The sequence below is a fragment of the Zeus faber genome (assembly GCF_960531495.2).
Source record: "Zeus faber genome assembly, chromosome: 12".
In the NCBI taxonomy this organism is placed as follows: Eukaryota; Metazoa; Chordata; class Actinopteri; order Zeiformes; family Zeidae; genus Zeus; species Zeus faber.
The window spans coordinates 28090010-28111344 of record NC_137196.1 but is presented as its reverse complement, the minus strand read 5'-3'; the positions used below and the strand labels follow the sequence as shown (position 1 = coordinate 28111344).

At 50.2% G+C, this 21335-nt stretch overlaps 1 protein-coding gene across 1 annotated transcript in view; it reads right to left on the bottom strand.

Moving 5' to 3' along the window:
* Positions 1 to 5643: 5643 nt before the first annotated feature.
* Positions 5644 to 21335, bottom strand: part of chd7 (chromodomain helicase DNA binding protein 7) — a gene marked incomplete at both ends in the record, with an annotated part of 64210 nt that continues 48518 nt past the window's right edge. Inside the window, 14 exon segments of the mRNA XM_080010509.1 lie at positions 5644 to 6659; positions 7046 to 7226; positions 8146 to 8250; positions 8608 to 8748; positions 9423 to 9632; positions 10201 to 10431; positions 10832 to 11002; positions 11525 to 11785; positions 12015 to 12181; positions 12735 to 13670; positions 14863 to 15071; positions 15524 to 15929; positions 16388 to 16503; positions 16878 to 17007. Of these exon segments, the coding sequence (XP_079866635.1) occupies positions 5644 to 6659; positions 7046 to 7226; positions 8146 to 8250; positions 8608 to 8748; positions 9423 to 9632; positions 10201 to 10431; positions 10832 to 11002; positions 11525 to 11785; positions 12015 to 12181; positions 12735 to 13670; positions 14863 to 15071; positions 15524 to 15929; positions 16388 to 16503; positions 16878 to 17007 (4280 nt within the window).

Here is a 21335-nt window from a genome sequence, read left to right as displayed (position 1 = left end):
ACACACTGACACACACACACACACACTCTTCAGGACACTTGACCTTGCCGGATTGAAAGCGTTTCAGGTTCATAAGTGAACAGTGACTCTGATTCCGCGGCTGCGAATGAGCAAAATCCACACGGCTGCTGCAAAACAAACCGAGAGAGAAAAAAGAAAAAAGAAAAAACCTTGAAAGGGAAAGATTCCGCTCCGGACCCCGAGAGAGGAGGGGCGTCGGCCGCCCCGCCAGCTCCACCGCCTCCACCGCCTCCACCGCCTCCCGCTCCCAACGCCGTTCACATCTCCAGTGGGAACTGCGTCCTTCACCCTTTGAGAGTCCAACGCAGCGGTTCAGACCCAAGATAATTCACCCCCACATAGCGGCGGGCGGAGAGGCGGGCGGAGCACTCCACTGCAAACGGCGCCCGTCGGGGGGGCGCAACACCTGTAGGACAATTTGACTACTAAAGCCCCCTCGACAAACGAAATGATGCGTTACCATAGCGACCGAGATCCCCCAAAAAAACAAAAAGCGACAGAATGAGCTCGATCGCGCGACTCCAAGTGGCGGCAATTTCTGTCCGGATTCCTCCCCAAGTTTGACAGTGTTGACAAGCAAATAGTATCAACCAACGACTGTTAGTGTTGTTCCTGAACCAGCGACGGGCACAGGGCACAGGGCACAGGGCACACCGGGATAAACAACCAAACACAAGGTTGACAAATGGAGAGAACGTCCGAGAGAGAGAGAGAGAGAGAGAGAGAGAGAGAGAGAGAGAGAGACTGCATGTCTGTGAAAGTCAGTGCATGCTGGGTTAGGGGGGGTGTGTGTGTGTGTGTGTGTGTGTGTGTGTGTGTGCAGGGCGGCCGGTGGATTTCACGTCCCACTTCCTCCAGCAAGACGATTAGGCCAGACGTCTGTCTCACACACACACACACTGTATACACACTCCACTATCCACTTGACTCAACACAACCTCTAGACACACACACACACACGTATGACTATCGTTGTGGGGACAGTCTTGTGAACTGCATGTTTGCTACACTACTCAATATGTCCACATCTGCGACCACAGCTCCTCTTTGAGTGGAATGAGAATAGTAATCAGTCATGTCCGCTACACACACACACACACTAAATATGTCATACATGTCCCCGAAACAATAGGCATAGTCATTCTGTTTGCTGATAGTTTCATCGTTAGACATGTGACACGCATTTGTTTTCCGTGCCCCACACACACACACACACACCCCTGCTTGATGACACACACACACACACACACACACACACACACACACACCCCCCCCCCCCAGTCTCCTCCCAAATGCACACACACAGGTCTGGCTGTCAGTTCCTATTTTGTCAGCAGCTCCAGTGGGAGGCATGCCATTTCTGACGGCTGGCTGAGCTGACACACACACACACACACACACACACACACACACACACACACACACACACACACACACACACACACACACACACACACACACACACACACACACACACACACACACACACACACACACACACACACACACACACTCCTGGATTTCCCCCCCGTGTCCGCCCTGATGGTTCGTTCTTGCTCGGCCGGAGTTTCATCTACGACGAACGGGGGCTGTTCCTGCGTCCACCGCCGCCGCCCCGGACGTCAGGGGCGGCGCACCCAGGAAACGCTTTCGGATTTGAGTTCATTTTCTCAGGGACTTGGACGCCCAGCCCCAGGTGGCAAAACCCGAAGAGTTTGTTCCGGCCTCTGTAGCCGTTACATCTGACACCGTTGGCTGCACTGTCAAAATAAAAGGCCCGGCCTGTTGTTCTCAATGTCTGAGGTCAAAACGGCAAAACATTATTTTAGCATCTGCCATGCCCTTGCCCCCCCCCCCACACACAACTGAGCCATTGCCTCAGTTTCAGGGACGACGTTGACGTCTGAAAAGCCTTTCGGCCTCAGCTGATCCAGACGGGGAAAACCAAACAACCGCCCACGGCCCGATTCCCACAGGGGGCCACACGGGTTTATATAGATATACATAAAAACAAAAAACAAAAAAAAAAAAAAAACCACAAACCAAGTTTAAAGATTTCAATCTATTTTGGGATAAGATTTTTATTAAAAAAAACAAAACAAAACCCACAATCGATCCTAAAACTTGCAGATAGTGTAAAAAATAAAAATAAATAAAAATAATCGAATGGAAAACTATTTCAAACATTTACATTTTAAAATATATTCAAGCCAAATATGTAAAAGACTGAATCTACACAAGTAAATTATAACATCGTTCGAAAGTGTCTAAACCAAAATGCCTGCCCACTGCAATCCACCCATTTGATCCGGACCTGATTGGGACGGACGTCCGCGGCGGCGGTTTTAGGCAGTGCCCGGCGGGGGAGGGCGGCGGGCGGGGACCCGGGGACCTTTTAGGACGTTGACGCGGTGGCACCGGCGTCATCGCAGCCACGTCACACACATCCAAACCAAGCATTTTCAAGTTCAAGAGATTATTTGTCACATACATACACATACGGTCGTACATATATGCAGTGAAATGTCATGACACCCGGTGATTGCGCACAATAAGCTCTATAAGCTCGAAAAATACTCAAAACGTGCGTAATCGACACGTGGTGCTCACGCAGGCGGCCGCAAGGGGCGGCGCCACACTCGCGATTCTGGGTTCTATAATTATATAATAGGGTTAATTGTCTGTGTTGTATTAAATATACATCTAAATCCTCCTAAATGCAACTGTTTGTGCAATGCCGCCTATTTTAACACTTGGCCGTTTCTAGAGAGCAGACACCTGTGATAACCGCATTTCGGGCTTTGACACCCCGAAAAGGCCCAGGTCTCGCAATCCCTGGAAGGCTGATGGAAACAGAGCGGAAGATGAGTTTCCCACCTGCACCGCGTCTGAAATGGGATGCTCCGCGATGGTGCGACGGCTCGGCGTGCTTTAGTGACCGAACAGCGTCTTGCTCTCACAATGCATTGTGGGATACGCCGGGCCGAGCAGAGCGCAGCGTTGGCAGACTACAACGTCCCCTCCCCGGACGTGGCGCGTCACCCCGTGTGACGAGGCGGTTCACACTTTGGCTTCGGACGCGTCCGAAGCAGCAGGTTTCGCATCTCGCAAAGAATCCAGACGGCGGCCACACGTTTTGGTTTCCTAGGCGAATATCGTGATTCACTTTTATTAAAAGCATCATAGCTACAATTCATCATACATGATGTCTCAAAAAACAAAAAAAACAAAAAAAAAAAAAAAAAAGAAAGAAAGACACACCAAAAAAGAAAACTAAAACAAAAAATAATAATAATAAAGGAAAAAAAATAAAATAACCCAAAAAACATTTACATGGTATGTCTGTAAACTTCAAGGCTAGATAAGAGATTTGAGGTAATGCTCTTCAGCTTGCTGGCTAAAAGTAACAAAAAGTCCATTTTTTTTTTTTTTTCAAGAAAGTAGCTAAGTAATAAAGGTACCTGATCATTTATTAACTCTTTAACACCAGTGCATCAACAGGAACAGAGTGAGACAAAATTGATTGCAGTACTTATTCGTCGTCATCATTTACAGTTTTTAAGTCTTGATTCAACTCATACGACCCTCGTGGTTATTCTTATACTGTGTCCTCGCATGGTCTGAGTGTGGGGGTGTGTGTGTGTGTGTGTGTGTGTGTGTGTGTGTGTGTGTGTCGGGAGAGTGATGTTAGAACATTCAAAAGCTGCCTTGATTATTGCTGTGTCAGCGTGGGGGGGAGAGCGAGAGGAAAGGGGGGGGACCCGACGAGGAAGGGTGCGTTCCGGAGCGCCGAGACGTTTCTGCAGCGTTTAGAAAACAAACAAAAAACAACAACAAAAAGAAAAAAGGCAGAATTGGGTTTTTTTTTTTTTTCCCCTGGAGTTTGGCGGCTGAGTGTGTGACCCCCCCCTCCCTCCTCCCCCGCTGCGTCCGTCTGTTTGGTACATGAGGAACGACCTGAACACGGGAACGGCTGCAGACGTGTTGCCATGCACCTTCGGACGTGTGGGCACGTCGCTCGGATAAACAGAATAATAATAATATTAATAATAATAATAATAATAAAAAAAAGGCCAAAAGTCCGACGGCACTCGTGTTTTTTTTCAAGTACTCCACTTTGACTTTGCGCTCACGGTGCGTCCGGACCCTCGGCCCCGCTGGGTTTGTCAGTGTGTGTGACTAGATGGAGGAGCAGTCTGAACTCACCAGGAAGCAGCACTTGGTCTGAAACGGTAACGGGGGAAGGGGGGGGAAAAAAAAATAAAAATTTGAAATAAAAATCACATCCCTGTTTTAAACTGCCGCTCACCGGGACCCCCCCCCCCCGCCGGGGCTCGACCGGTCCGGTGCGGCCCCGCGGCGAACCCAGCCGCTCGCCACGCCAGGCAGACCGGAGCCAACCATCCCAGAGAGACGGGGAGAGCGAAATATGGAGACAGTAGAAAACACGCAAGACTGGTCATCAAACAGTGTGTGACTGGTTTAACAGTATCGGTTACACACACACACACACACACACACACACACACACACACACACACACACACACACACACACACACACACACACACACACACACACACACACACACACACACCGAAAGGGGTTAGTGTGTATCTGAATCTGTGTGTGTGTGGTGCAGTGTGTGTGTGTGACTGACCCAGGCCAGTCAACCCCCCCCCCCCCCCCGGAGTCCACCTGGTCCGATATGTGAGAACTACAATGGAAAAGAAAAATATACAAAAAATAAAATAAAATATTAATCTGCTTGGAGACGGTGCAGCAGATAAACTCGTTTACCCACAATTCCTTTTGCAGCAGCTTCACCAGACAGGGAGGGAGAGAGAGGGAGAGAGAGAGGGGCGGGCGTGCGAGGCAACCGCGTAATGCCGTTTGAGAATGTCGATTTATCTCTTCAGTGAATCGCCAACAACAACAAAAAAATAAAAAATAAAAAACAAATCCGGACAGACGGAAGAGAGGGAGGCAAAACAATAAACAAACACAATAATAATAATAATAAAAAAAAAAAAAAAAAACGTTATTAAGATCTGAGAGAAAGCAGCAACGACGTAGCGCTAGTGGGACCCGGTGCGTCCTATGCTAGAGGGTGGAGGGTTTTTTTTGTGGGGTATTTTTATTTTTTTTAATTTTTTTATTTTTATTTTTTACAAAGCGTCCGGATGCACGTCACAGTGCACGCAGGTCGAACTAAGCAGAGAAACGAGATAACAGTCCTTTTAAAAAACACACACACACACACACACCCCGCCTGCCCCACACCTGCCGTAAGATTCCCTGACTAGTCTACAGCACACACACACACACACACACACACACACACACACACACACACACACACACACACACACACACACACACACACACACACACACACACACACACACACACACACACACACACACACACACACACACACACACACCTCTCTGACGCATAGTTTTTATACCTGGCCAAAAAACAAAAACAAAAAAAAAACGACAAGGAAAAAAAACAAAAACAAAAAAAATAACAATAGTTTGTGGATAACAAATGAAATCAAACTAAAATGAAGAACTCAAAACGATGTTTAGATACCTCTGGGGGGCCGGGGGGTTGTTTTCAGTCACTCTTGTCTTTCTCCTCCCCCCCCAGGATAGAGTCCTCCACCTCCCCCGCAGTCTCTTCCCCTGCCTCCCCCTCTCCGCCCTCCTGCACCGCGCCCAAGTCACTCTCTGCTACTCCGTCCGCTCTTCCTCCCACAGCCTCCTCGTCGCCGCCATCCTCCTCCTCCCCCGAGCCGGCGGCGCCGCTCTCGCCCACCTCCTCCTCCGGCGCCGCCGCCTTCCCAAGGGGGTCGGGGGCCGCCGCGCCGCCCCCGGCTCCGCCCAGGGCCCCGGCCATGGCGCTCTGCAGCTCGGCCAGCGTGGAGGTGGCGGCGGTGGGGAAGCCCGGCAGGCTGAGCCCCCCCAGGCCGGGGGGCAGGAACATGGAGGGGTAGAAGAGGCCGGGGGCCATGGTGGAGAGCAGGAAGGGGTTGAACGCCAGTGAGTTGGCCGACATACCGGCCGCCGCCAGTAGGGCGGCGGCGTCCCCGTTGACGGAGGACTCGGCGGCCAGCTGCCGGGGGGCGTCTTCTCCTCCGCCAGACTTCTTCGCCTTCGACCCGCCGCCCTCTCTCTCCGTCTTCCTCTTCTTCGCCTTCTCCTCCCCGCCCTCGTCCTCGTCCTCGTCCTCGTCCTCCTCGCCGTCCTCCTCGCCTCCCTCCTCGTCTCTCTTCCTCTTTGTTGTCTGCTCCTCCTCCCCCTCCCCGCCCTCGCTCTCCAAGGCGCCGTTGGCGTTCGACGCCGACGAGGTCGAGGCGGACGCCGCCACCACGGTCGCCAGGTTGCCGGCGAACAGGCCGCCCAGGCTGAACATGTTGGGCAGGGCGGCGGCCATATTGGGCAGCCCGCCCATGCCGGGCAGCATGAGGGGCAGCATGGAGGCTGCGGCGGCGTTGGCGGCGGCCTGCTTGGGGTCGGCAGCCGGAGGGAACGTCATGAGGCCGGCAGCCAGCTGGAGGGACTGCAGGCTCTGCAGGGAGGAGAGGTCCACCCCCCCAAACAGGCTGCTGAGCAGCAGGGGGTTCAGACCTCCTGTATGGACACAGAGGGAACGGGGCGTCAGACACTGCGACCTGATTGGCTCATTACAAAGATTTTTGGAAAATTGGTGGTGCTAATAAAGACGCTCATGAACAAGTGGGACGCAACAAAGTTAAGACTATTGAATTACCTTTAAGGCATCGTATTTGTAAACCTGAATTTAGGAATGGAACATTTTTAAGGACCTCTGCCTCAGCTCTGCATTTGGTAATGGGCAGCAAACCCAGACGCATTTAAAAATCATTGCATAAGGCTGTCTGCGGGTATCAGCACTGGAACAGGGCAGAGGTCAGTGTTGGGTAGAAATAGGGTAGGTCACACAAAACGTTCAAAATGAGACCTCCAATTCAAAAAAGAAACCGGTGGCGGTCGCTTACCCGTGGAGGAGGCAGCCGAGGCCAGAGAGGCCTGAGCAGCCTGGGCGGCAGCCGCCGCTTGGGCCGCCGCCGCCGCCTTGACGATCTCCGACTTGGGCCTCCGCCCGCGGCGACGGACCCCTTCCTCCCTGACGACGGGGCCGGTCAGCAGGCGGTCAAACATGGCCTCCGGAAGGAATCCCTGTGGAGCGGGGCGGAGCAGAGAGGTCGGTTACACTTCAGAGGCCGGGGCTCCCGCTCGGGAAAGAGGCCGCGACCGCCGCATTTTTAACAGCGGATCTGACCCAGAAAAGTGTTTTTCAGATTTTTTTTTTTGGTAGATGTCATGGGACTCGTGCCCTGGAAGACACCATATGCAACCCCCCCCCCCCCCCCCCGAAATTTTTTCGAGACAGATTTGTGAGCCAGAACCTGTGTAAGTAACTCTGCGTTGGTACAGAGTAGATCGCTACCCAGAATGCACCGGCCACGTACAACGGGGGGAGGCGCGGCTCTCTGCTTGACGTGAAAGCTGCGATGGGTTCGGGTTATGAACGGTGGCCGTCTCGTTGCGTGACAAAGCGTAACAAGCTTTGCGACGCCCCGCTCACCTCCTCCGGGGGTGGGGGAGAGGGTTTAGCGTGGACCCACAGCTGCCATTGAATTAGCTCGAGACGACAGCAGCTCCGGTGAAAAGGAGCCTTGAGCCGCCTCCCATTAGCGTCGACGGCCTTTTCAGCTGATTGAATGTTGTCCAACGATAACTGATTCGACGGCGACGTGCGGCCATGGAGATGACCGCGGCAATTGGAAACAACAGCTTCCACCATCGGTTTAATTGCCGTTGTTTACACCAACGGGAAGACCTCAGAGCACATTCCTCGTGAAAATCCCTTCTGTTAAGACTAAAGGTTAAATCTAAAAAAGCAAAGGTGAGTTAAATGAACTGAGTCACGAGACACTAGGGCCTCAATGTTCAACAATCAATTTTAATATTTGCTTGACAACATCAATAACTATTGCTGGACACATCACCGCATCGGCATAATTAACCGAAGGAGCACATCCCAACGGAAATCCATTTTCCTCTGCTCAATATCCCATCTGAAAGACATACTCACCGACTGCTTGACAATGTCTGTCCAATCGGGAGCGATGGCAAACTCTGGGTTCTCCAGCAGCCACCTGGGAAGCTCCTTCATCGGTGGAGCCATGGCTCCGCCCATCTGGGAAACAAGGAATATGAGTTGATGACGTCGACGCGATGCACATGCTCGGTCAAAGGTTCTCGTGCCATCGTGGTGCGTTGCGTGCTGTGAAAATGCGGCCACCCTCCCCCGTCCCCACCAACACGTGCAGGCTATCCGCCTTCTATCCGACAGAAAATGTTTATAAAAGTGGCAGAAATCTAAATTACACGACATTTTATGAGCTGCAAGAAATTCTCTGAATTTCTCAGCTTTCCATAAATTCAATGAACCGTTGGAAGCCTGAAGTTGATCCTCAGCTGTTGCTCATGCATTTGTGTCGCTGGGAGAACTGTGTTGTTTTTTTTTGTGCTATTTTGGGGAGCTTCGTGCTACCTTCCGTCCGTTGCGTCTGTTGACGACGGGGACTCTCTCTTCGCCTGTCAGGGTGTTGATGTCGATCTTGTTGGGGTTTCGGCAGCGATGGCGCTTCTGCTTGGGCTTGGAGAACTGTGAGAGCAGCAAGTCCTCACTCTTCTACGGGCGGGCGAGAGAGAGAGAGAGAGAGAGAAAGTGTTTTAGCAAGAAACATCAATGGAGGGTTATCTACGCTCAGAGAGAGCGGTGTCGTTTAACTCCAAAATAAACTAATCAATCTGCTCAATTGCAACTTCCCTGGTTTTCTAGCTCTCTCCATCAATTGAATAGCACAATTGGGTAATGGTTTCAAATAATATCACCAATCAGGGAGTGATGCAGCATTCCATTGAAGAACAATTTGAAGTCCTACTTGGAAAAGTGCGAAGGAACAGGCGTTTAAGTTGAAATTCCAGGCCGGATGGGGCAGTAAACGGTAAACAAACTGAGTGCAAGTTCCCTGAGCGTTGTGTCTAAACTTTGATCTGAACAAAGCCTTTATGTTAACTTCGCCAAAAAAAACACGCTTGTGTAGCCATGTTTCCCCTAACGGAGGCAGCGGAACACTTTTCGCACGGAAGCGGGAAATACAGAACTTGGACAGAATGCGACATCGGGCCCAGACTCTCGGGAGGGGCAGTTGCCATCGGCCACTTCATCCAAATATCAGTTGACGGTAAGGAACAGAGGTTTGTCGTGAAGACTGTATCTAAACACACGCTTTGCATCGGCAAAATTTTCTCTCCGTCTTGTTCCACACAAGGGAAGAGAAAGCAGGAAGTGAAGGTTCTCACTGGTGTGAATTGGGCCATGTCCATGGTGTAGGTGGGGTGCTGCCTCAGCCAGTCCCTCAGCTCCTTGTTGGAGGCCTCTCCCTCCTCCTGGCCAGTGGCAGCGGGGGCCCTGGGGCTGGGGCTCTGCACCGACACGGCCAGTGGCCTCTGGGCACGGGGGGCGTCGTGGAGTGCCTCGGCCCCTGCGACTTTGGTCCCTTCAGAATCATCCTGGAAGGAGAGAAAGGCATGTTGTAGTTTTTTGAGGGAGGTTTTGCTTTTTTTTTCCCCCCTCCATGAAGATGCTTTCACATGTTATACTTTATACGCTGAGAATAAAGCGGTATTGTGGTGGCAAAGTGGCTAGAGCAACCATATTTCATAAATAGTGACGAGCAACAGGGATCAGATGTGACTCCAACTTAAAACGAGCGAGAAATTAAACATGTTTTTATTTTCACCACGGAAACCCGAATTCTTGCAGATTCAGATCAGAAGATTTTTTATTTATTTAATCCAATCATCTACGCAGGACATTGTTTTGAATAGAATTGCATGTGACCTAAAAAACACAAACAAAAAAAACGTAATCACCTACAGTGCAAATTACAAAAGAAAACTGAACCAATAAAGTTGTAAGGATTAATCAAATCAACGATAATAAATGTAAAGGCATGGGACCAGCTCAGACGACACTTGGTCGCTCGAGCGCTTACAGCGTTCTCACTCTTGGATCTTATAATAAACACACCCACGACAATCTGTCTGCCCTCATGCCCCCTCGTTTCCCCTTCCTCACCCCTCCTGCTCCCTTGTTGCCCATGAAAAGCAGCTCCAGCCCCTCCACATTTTTCCTGCGGCCGCGCCTCCTCCTCATGACGGGCAGGTCGGCGTCCAGGGAGCCGTTGGCCCGGTGGGCGGAGTGCGGAGCCTGCTGAAGCATCTCCATCTGGGCCTTGAGAGACGGGCTCGCCATGGCGCCGGGGAAGCCGGCCAAAGAGGCGGCAGCCTTGTGGTGATGGTGCATGCCCTGAAGAAGACCAGTCAGACGGAGGTTTAGGGAGGGAAAAATAAAGGGGTCAGAAGAATTATTATTATTATTTTTTTCTGTCATGGTAAAATCCATCCCTTCCCCTTCCGTCCTGACCTCTCCCTCCCTTATCTTAAATTCCTGTTTTTTCTCACACACAATGAAATAAATTACTTCTTCAGATTAATAAGAGTGTGAGTTTGGGTAGTACGTAGTATTATTTCCCAAGTTATTTAAATATCTTTTAAGAAACTTTAACTACGCTAGTATTAAACAATGGTTCTGCCCCCGCTACAGTGTAAAAAGGTGTTTTGGACTTTTTGACGAGTGAGGGTCAAATTCCTCAAGGAGCTGATGTTGCTGGACGCAGAGAGTTTTAAATGAGACTTTAATCTGGCACCTTGGTGAGGTCCATGGCCTGGCTCTGGCTCTCGGCGGCGGCGTGGCTCTCCCTGAGCTGAGCCACCATCTCCATCAGATTCCGCCGCTTTGCCGCTCGCTCTGCCTCGATCTCCACCTTCCTCCTCCGTCGCCGTCGCTGGCGAGGCACCGTGAGGCTCAGCGGGTCTTCCTATTGGGGGGGGGGAATGTCAGCCAATAGCAAATACTTAAAAAATTCTAAAAATAGTGTTGTATTTATTGATCCCAGGTGTTTCCTTGGTTCTGACCCACATCCTTATCCTCTGTTTATATCGTCTTTACTGTATATTCTGTTTTTACCGCTTGGTGGTAGCAGGAGGCCAGTAGCAGAAAAAAATTGACCAAAATTTGAAATAAACAGGGATTACTTTAACTGAAATTAATTTAACTTATTTTAAACAAATTTTGTCGACTTTCATACTTTATCCATAACACTTTATCTCAAGGCCATGCTGTAAGGTGTGTGAGTGTGTGCGCGCGCACGCACGCACCCACACATGCACGCGCTTGACGCTCATGGAAACCACCAGCACCTGCAATTTCATTTTCCCGCTGTGAGAGATCCACATGGACAGCGGTCAGGTGACCAAGCTAAACCTCCACTTCCTCCAGGAAGCGGCTAAAAATAACTCCATTAACATAGTTGAAGGTTAACACCGTGTGTCACACTCACGTGCACCTGCGGTGACAGCGTCACGTCTTCGCTCCCGCTGTAGGGGGTGTGAACGGCGGCCATCGACAGCTCTGCTAAGCTTCGCCTTTGCAGGGGGCTCTCGGTTGTCGGGGCGATGGCGGCGGCGGCGGCGGTCGCTGTGCCACTGTAGCCTGGCAGCATGTTGCTGGGGAAGTCGAAGAGGTGCCGCCGGTTGACTGGCCACTTCCCCTTCAGTACGGCCTCGCAGATATTATCCATCCTGTTGATCATCACGCGGTCCTGGAGAGAGAAGCGGGGAGAGGGCGCAGAGAGAGACAGATATAGAGAATGCAATAAATGTACAGCGACAAAAAAGGCGATATGGTGATAGATGGAGATAAGAGAGAGAGGGATGGAGAAGAGGAGCGCCAATCAGTTGACAAATCGCGCGACGGTGTAAAAACTTTTGGACCTCGGACGGACCACCTCAAAACAACTGAAGCCATTTCTGCGTGCGTGCATGCTTCACCTTGGGCCAGAAGGAGAAGCCGTAGGTCCGATCCGGCAGCACCTGGACGGCCGAGGGCTCGGGGAGGTCGTCGGGACAGAAGCCGTCCCGGGTCTCGTCCCGGGCGGACGCCGTCAGCGAGGCGATGCTCTCCTCGTCAAAATTTTTCTGCTCCGACGTGGCGCTTGCTGCGGAGGGAACCCGGGCGCGACAGAGAAAGCGAGAGAGAGAGAGACAGGGTTAAAAATAAAGTATTCTGAAGCACCGTCGAGGGAGGCAGTCATTTTTAATCCGTCACCCCTGGAAGCTGGACTCATTAAATGCACCCACTCTGTCACCGTCGCGAGGGGAATCGCCAGAAATAGGCCCGGTGACCCGCTGCGACGCTAACAAACTGCTGAGCATACTCGCACCACGACAATTACATTTTGGGTAGACTATTTCCTCTACTCAACTGATGGAAACTCATCTAATTCACATGGTATTTATTCATTTCATTTCTAGCATCCGTCTAAAATGCCCTTTAAATTTGGATGAAAACATATGGAATCTGTGGAATCTAACAAAAAAAAAAACAAAAGGGATCACAATCACTTCAAATAATTGCAATCATGTAGCAGCATATACATTTTGTAGTTTCCACGGCGGGCTTGATTATTGTGGCAGGGCTGAGTGAGTGACACCTCCCACAGCCCCCAGCCAAATATCAGCCAAAAGCAGACAGCGCGGCGCTCCACCCACCCTCAGCCTGCGACGACTTCTCAGACTTGTCATCTTCATCCATCCTCTCCTCCTCTTCTTCCTCTCTGCTCTTTTCCGTGGCGGCTGACTTGGGGGACCTGGGGGTGGCCGGGGGGCTGCTCTCTCTGGCCTTCTCCTCGTCCTCCACCATCTCTTCTGCCTTCCCACCCTCGTTCTTCGGCGTGGGCTGCTCTTTGAGGGGGGAGAGGGGCTGAGCCTCTCCACCTCCGCTCTCCTCTTTCTGTCCCGCTTCATCCACCGCTTCGGCGTTGTTCTCTGCAGCGCTGACGCCCAGCTCCTTCAGCTCGTCCTGCCCCTCGTCCTCCTCCTTCACCTCCTTCTTGGGGGACACTGCTGCGCACGTCTCCTCCTCTCCGCCCGTCTCAGTCTCCTCGCCGGCTGCTTTCGACTCGGCGGTCGGAGCGTCGAAGGTGTCTCCTCCCTCTTCTCCCTCTGCCTCCGTCTTCACCTCTGTTGCCTCCTTCCTCTCCTCCTCTGTTTTCAGGCCTCTTGCTTCGTCCTGAGCCACTACGGCGGCGGTGGCAGCACTGGTGGCACTCGCCAGCTCGGCGGGGGTGGGGAGGGCCGTTGGCGCTCCACTCTCCCCTGTCACCGAGCTGGCTTTGTGGGCTCCCCCGCGGCCAGTAAAGCGGTGGTGGGCCTCCAGGAAGGCAAGGGTGGGGTCGTTGAGGATGTGGTAGTCAGTGCGGCTCACGCCGTGCTTGGAAGCGCCCAGCAGGAGGTCGCGATCGTGCCGGCCGCACTCCCACCACTCTGGGAGGTCCGGCGATGGCTGGCAGAGCTGCAGGTGCTCAGAGAGCAGCGGGTGAGGCAACACTTGCTCACGGATGCGTCGGAGCAACTCGATGCGGTACAGCGTGCGGGAGGCGCGCTCCTCTGTGATGGGGTCAATGATCAGGGTGGGGTCTGGGAGCTCTGTGGCAAGACAAGGTAGATGGGTGTCAAGACAAGATAACACTTCATTGATCCCCGGGGGGAATTCAGGAGTTAAATCAGCAGAAGTTGACAGAATTTGATGGAACAGCGCAAAAAAAATAAAATAAATAAAAAATAAAAAATCAAAATAAAATAACTGTACACATCCATGAACAGACTTTAACTCCCCATTACAAGATGAAACAATAACACCCATATACATATAAAACATGTGTTTTTAAGGACAGGACAGGTGAACAGGACAGGAGGCAAGAAAGTCAAAAATGTAACTTAAAGCAGCACTTTGTTGTTTTGGTACAGTTTGAGTGCAATTGCACTTTAACGCACCACTGTCGTGAAACTCGGTCCAGTGTCCGAAAATAATTAATTTTACAGGACAAATTTTAACCTCATCGGTCACGTTTCAATAACAGTGCATGTTGCAGATATAACGTACACCTAGGTTACAGCGCCCCTTGCTCAGGCCTCGCCGCTTCCGCGAGCACTCCAGCCCCACAGCTCCCCCGGAGCCTCTCTCCCCGCGATTCCAGGGGAGCGGCCCCCTGCTACCGGTGTTGGTACCAGATGTGCTTGGCCCGGCAGATCAGCTCGCACGCACGAGTCAGAGGGTGAAACAAACCCTGTGGCGCAGTGAAAGTGAGGGCCAGTACGCGCCAGCTTAGGTGTGGGTGCCGGGCGCACCACTGGCCAGTCTCATCGGCGCCATCGGGGAGGTGGAGCTGCCACGCTTTGTACGAGCATTATCACCGGAAATTTTAACCGGCAAGTTTATAATTAATCGTATTTTAAAAAAGAAAAAATGTTACCCGGCAAAAAAACGATTACCGGAGTCAAACATCAAGGAAGTGACGTAGCGCCATAACGCGCAACAAAATTTTGCCATGGTTTCATACACGAACACCAAAGATACATAGTGCAAGAAGAGGCATTCGGGGCGGTGCCATTCTCCATATTAAATGTTAATTAAAGGTTAAAAAATTACAAAGTGTTGCTTTAAGTTTAAATTAAGTATAAATGAATGTATAAATATTCATTCTAGAAGACTGAATACAAACTTTGCAGGACAACATTTTGTCTGGACATTTTGTGCAGTTTTGTCATGTTCCATTACTTTTCGATCCTTGGAAAACGATATCACCAAATTCCAGGCATTGAACGTGCGTGTTCTCACCGGTGTCGGTCTTGACCTGCATGCGGCAGACACGCTTGCACATAGCGATGAAGGAGTAGTAATACTTCTCCAGGCTCTCGTCCGTCTTCTTGTCGAGCCGAGCGAATGCTCTGAATTGCGCCCAGTCGAAGCGCTGCCGCTGGGTGTCGTACACCACCCCGAACGTGGAGACCACACGGTAGAAGTCAGCCTCCTCCCGACGGGTCCACCTGGGAGACGGAGGGAGGGAGGGAGAGGAGGAGAGGAGAAATATGGGGAGAGAGGAAAGAAAAAGACGGGCAGAGAGAAAAAGTAGGGATGGGGAGAAGGGAGGAATGAGCAGGAGAGAGAGAGGTGGTGAAGAAATGGGGAGAGGGGAGAAAGAGAGGGAGTAAATAAAGAGAAACCAAGTGGGAAAAGGGGGATAAAGAAAGATGAGAAAGAGGAAAATGAACGAAAGAAGGGATTGTAGAGACAATAGGTCTTTAGTGTCTTAAAATCCAACTTGTTGTGGAGCTTGTTCTTGGTGCGTTTCTTCCGGCGGGTGATGAAAATGGAGGCATGGGGAACATGGAGCTCAGCTGTTCACCTTTACCCCACCCATGAAGCCCTTACTATGGCATGGCCAGATCCCATTCTCCTCCTTGTTCTGAATGTACAGTTTACCTGAATGAAACCTTACCTCTGTCTCCTCTCTTTGAAGAACATTCCTCCGTCTGCCATTATGGCAGCGTGAGCTGCCGCAGCCTCGGGTGTGAACTGTCCTCCCTTGGCCAGGTAGGGGCTTCCCTCCGCCATGAACATGCCGGTCCCCCCCTCCTGGATGTACGAGACGCCGCCTCCGACTCCCTCCACAGCCATCACACCCGCAGAGGGCTGGAACTCCCGCCGGCGGCGCCTCCGCCCGTCGGGTCGGCTGAGAGCCTCCTGGCGGAGCTGCTCGCGGCGGTTCGTGCGCTGGTAGGCTGTGATGAGGCGACGCAGGCGGGCGGTGAGGGCCGAGGCCGCTGGCCAATAGAGTCGGCCGCTAGTACCGGAGGCCCCGCCCACTGCTGCCGGGGCAGCTCTGCCGTTCTCCCCTGATTTTGCTGGGGAGGAAACGAGGAGGGGTTGCCAGGGTTACTGATGTACTTAACAGGATGAGAGTTCTGTTAAAATCTTTTTTTGTTTTTTTTTTATTATTAATTTTTTTTAAGATAACACTTATTGTGATTATTGGAAATTTAGGTGCTGATCATCACCATACACAACAACAACAAACAGCAGCATTAAAAGAAAAACCCTAATCTAACTTAAAAAAAAACAAAAAACTGGACTTAACTCACCAAGTCTAACAAAAATAAGAAAAGTATCACTAGCAACAAGTGACGCCAATCACTGAAAGAAAAGTTTAAAAGAAAATTCGAAACTAGAATTAACCAAAACCTCAACCTCCATAACTCGCATGTAAAAAAAAAACAACCCAAAAAACAACCAATGTAATTGCTGATTCAGGACTGAAATTGGCAATTACAAATAAAAATAAAACCGTAGTGTGTGTGTTTACCTTCTGGGTCAACCTCCATGATGTCATCCTTGTCATCCAGGGGGGAGTTTGTGAAGTCATCCATATCATCTTTAAAGGGCATCCGCAGAGGCTTATACTCTGGGTCCTCATCCTCCCTGCGGGGGCGAGCGAGGTAGAGAGAGAGAGAGAGAGAGAGAGAGACGGAGCGACAGAAAGAAAGACAGGATGGACAGAGATAAAGTGAGGTTGTCCCGCTCACCTCTCCCAGCAACATTACAAGTGTCAATATCTGAGTTTAGCTTCAAACCTGGGGAGGAGGAAAAAAGAGGAAACGCAGCACGACACTACAGGAAGGGAGCGACAAGAGAGGAACAAGCAGGTAAAGAGAAACCACGACAGACGTGCGAGAGAGAACGGGGGATTTTGTGATGGGGGGGTGGGGGGTGGAACTGAAGCCAGATTTACGAGGGGGAAAAGAGAGAAGCAGCCAGTAAGAGGAGGAGGAGACAGAGCCACTCTTTTCTCTTACCCGTCGACGCCATCTGCCATGATGTCGGCACCCCTCTGCTCGGCAGCAATGGCCTTGGCGTCCGGCATGCCAACACGCTCCAGGAAGCACAGGCTGGGGTCGGCCCGCATGGAGTTGTACTTCTCATAGCCTGTGAGGGTGGAGGGGTAGGGCTTTAAAAGTAGTTCGGCTGGGTATCGGACGGGATCGCACGGCCCGATTCCATACAAGGAGATATTCAGATATATTCAATCAGATAAGATGGCTCGCAGTATGATTCTCTCTCTCTCTCTCTATATCTATCTATCTATCTATCTATCTATCTATCTATCTATATATATCCAACACAGAAATGAACCATTTAAATTGATTTCTGACTTGGGTTGTACACGATTTACCAGGGAAAAAAAAAAAAGCTGCATAGCGACGCAATAGGTTCAGAAAATGAACCACAATTGTATTATATGTATAGGTATATTTATCGAGTCCCAAAAAATGAACGATATCCCAATTTTCGTGAACAGTAACAAAGTGTGCCATTAGATGTGAAGGCTGACAAATATCAAACACTGTCATATGGCAATCTCATATATAACCTCCATTTAGGGTAATATGCACAAGAGATATGACTTAGTATTAACATTTATTTACCGCCAGAGAAATGAGAGCAATATTTATTGTGTGTAAATATTTTATGAAAGCGTCGATAGTAATTGTCCAAATGATGACTCGAGACGATGAAAAATGAAAATAAAAGGGCAGGGAAAACGTACAGACAGACATTTATTTTAAGCCCGCCCCGGTTACGTGACGTCACGGCGGTACTGAGATCACCACCGTCATCACGGCAAATGCATTGTTTTGCATTTAATTTTTTGCTGGTGAAAGTTAGGAGGATGTTAAATTTAAACACAATTGTTAAATACACATTGTTTAGTTAATCATTACTGACTGTCTTCCAGGCTGTGTTCAAGGACTTCCCGAAAAACTTCTCAGCTGCGCCGCTGAGTGGGCTTCAGTTGGGGGGGGCGGGGCAGTCCATTAAACATAGGGGGGCTTTCTTTTGTATGTGTCTGGTTATTATTCATAACTTCTAGGGCCGTCCCCGACTCAGAATTGTGTCAGTTCAATCTGATTTGTCTGTTCAATGTGAATATGAACGGGGCAACGGAGAGCTGTGTCCGGACGACACACACATATAAAAATGTATTTATGATTCCCCTTATTTATAATTCCTCGTTGAAATGTTATCACTGTGCATTTCTTTGGAAGCTTCTATCTGTTTTATGCGGTTATTGTAATGCAAACTGACTGGGGAAAAACTATGAAATCAAATTAAATAAAAGCCCCCCCTCCCCGGTAAGAAAAAATTCATACGTCACAGCCCTACTCTTACGACATCGTGCCACACACACACACACACACCCCCAATGCTAACACACACACGCTAAATGAAGGAAGAGACAAAAACACCAGAAGGGCAGACCCCAGGAGCCAGCTGCTGACAAGACAGACAGGCCTGCGTGTGGCCGTGCACAGCAAATCGTCTGTGTGTGTGTGTGTGTGTGTGTGTGTGTGTGTGTGTGTGTGTGTGTGTGTGTTTGTGTGCGTGCGCGTTTTCCCGTGTGCCTGCTCTTCTGAGTAAGCGCACGTCCAAGTGAGCCTGCAGGTGTTCAATTGTGTGAGAGGAGAGAGAGAGAGAGAGAGAGAGAGGGGAGTGAAGGCAGAGAGAATGTCACGGTCTGTACGTGAAAGTGAGCTAGCGCATGCGCATGTGTGTTAGCGCGCGTGTGTGTGTGAGAGCATGTGTGTGTACGTGCGTCGGTTGGCTTCAACCAAGCAGAACAGATTAGAGTGTGCAGATCCCACTGTGAGAGAGAGATTGAATGGAAGAGGGAAGGAAAGAGAGAGAGAGAGAGGAGGGACCTCATAATGGAGCCACAGAAGACTGCAGCTCCTGCGCCCCTCCACACCTCCTTTCTGTCCATCCCTCCTCCTTAGCTCCCAGTCCTCACCCTCCCTCCCCCTACATCACATTTCAATTAGGATGGATGTGGTGACGCACGGTCCCTAACCGGCGCGCACACACACACACACACACACACACACACACACACACACACACACACACACACACACACACACACACACACACACACACACACACACACACACACACACACACCGCCCCCAGCCAAACGCTAATCATCAGGGCCTTTATAGGCCATCAGTCTTCTACTATGGATGTGGGTGTGTGTGTGTCTAAGAGACGTACTTTACATGCGTGTGTACTACTGTCTCTGTATATAACACTAGTGTGTGTATATGTGTGTGAGCTTTGACTGTGAGGAATACTTGCCCATCCAAGAGGGCCTCCCATGTGAATGAGGATTATGATTAACTATGGGTGAGCCCCATTGTACCAGTGTGTGCGTGTGTGTGTGTGTGTGTGTGTGTGCCCTCCCAGCCCATCCTTAATTGAATCAGAGAGGATGGCAATGATGGAGAAATTATGACAATTACCCTAAATTAATATGAATGAGGGTCCCTGTGCACGGGAGACACTCTGCGACACTCCGCCTCATCAGGGCTCCACAAAAAAAAAAAAAAATAAATAAAAATCAGAAGACCCCGTCGGGACTCGAAGGTGCACCGCTGGAAGATTAGACGCCGCTCCCCCGAAATTCTATCCACATGACTCAACCCCTGTAGACTGGCAGGGAGGGCAAACATCTTTCTTTACAGCAGAGCAGCGTTGACGCGGATGTATGTAAATACAGTCTAAATAAACCTTATTTTTGCTGTAAGGGAAACTTAGAAAATAATGTATGTATGATAAGTATTGTGTGTGGTAAGTGACGTCACTTGGTGCCAATTTAATCCAATCATACGCCTTTTCCACCGGGGCATTTCAAGGAACGGTTCGGAGCCGGTGCATAATCAGGAACCAGTTCTTTGCATTTCTACAGAAAAAGAACCGGCTCTGGAACTAGAAAGCTGGTTCTATAATAATAATAATATTATACTTATTTTCAGCACTTAAATAGATGTTTATCATGTTCCGTCCCACTCATTACCTAACCCTCCAAAAAAAATCTAAAATAAAATGCACCACAAGCGATAATAATAGTCTCCCATCCTGGTGAAAAGACGTATGCAGATGTCTACAGTGACGTAACGATGTGGCTCTCAGATCCGTTTTCCCCGTGGAAAAGCAAACAGGTTCTGAGAAGGTACCAGCACCAGGTTGACGTTGGTGGAAGAGGAGGCTCAGATAGAGCAGCTGTCCTAACGGGTGGATGTTGAGGTGGAGAGGCTGGATGTATCGCTGGCCTACAGAGGTTTGTTCAATGTGTAAAGGGTTTGTCAGAAATCACCAAAGGACACCAGCGACACAGCTGTGAACTAACCACCAGGGGGCAGTAGTCAGCGCTTAACCGATCGTAAGTATTTTTGGTTACATACCAGTGACGTTAACAATGAATCGACCGAGCGATCTCGCTATTTTTATCAACGGGAGTTTCACGCCCGCGCAGAGAGTGCAGGGCGGGTTGGAAAGCCATATCTCACCCGAACGACAGGGGGGCAGTGGAGAAAAGAATAAACACCCAGCGGAGCACGAAGTCGTCGCAGACGGGGGCTCCCAGAAGAGCGACAAACAAACATGGCGGCGCGTGGAAAACGGGGTCTTCTTGGTTATGAGGAGGAAAGCTACATGTTTACCGTCGCTCAACAACCAACCCTCAACCAGACACACGTCGGGAATATTCCCGTAGGCGCAAACCAGCTCGGCGAGGCTTGCCTGGAAATTTTCTATTTTGGAAGGCAACGAGGAGGAACGCCCCTTGCGCCGAGTCACATCGCATGGAGGTGCGTTGTGCATCCCCAAGCATCACGGCAATTAATCAGGTTGTTCAGGTTGACAACTATCGATAAAGGAAGTTTATTTCAATTTGCATCATTATCACATGCCATCCTCAGTACCTGTTGTTTTTACCTCTTTTGGGGCGGTCCAAGGCTTAATGGGGGGGGGGGGGGGGGTCAGACCGCCCCCAATCTCCCCTGTAATTGGCACTATGCTGCCAGCTGCGTTCAACCTTACTTCCGGAAAATAGCGGGCGTAGAAGTGGCGTGTGTGGTGGAGGTTGTGCGTAGAGATGCACCCATTTTCGGCCGATTCCGATTTTCTAAAAGTCGGAGCTGCCGATTCACATTTTCATTCACAATTGTTTGTTCACAATAAAAAAATTGACCGTTAAATAACTTTCACATTGCGTCCGTTCCGGTTTAGATCCGTTATCGGAGAAATCACGTTTCGTCTCGCTGAGTATATCTGCTGTATGTCAGTAAGTAAATACATCATGTGATGTGATCAGGCTCATGGGATTGGACGGCTGAACATACTGACCACACTGCAGTCATCAGTCACCGCAACAGGGAGATGACTGATTTTGACACGGTTTATTATTGTTCATCATT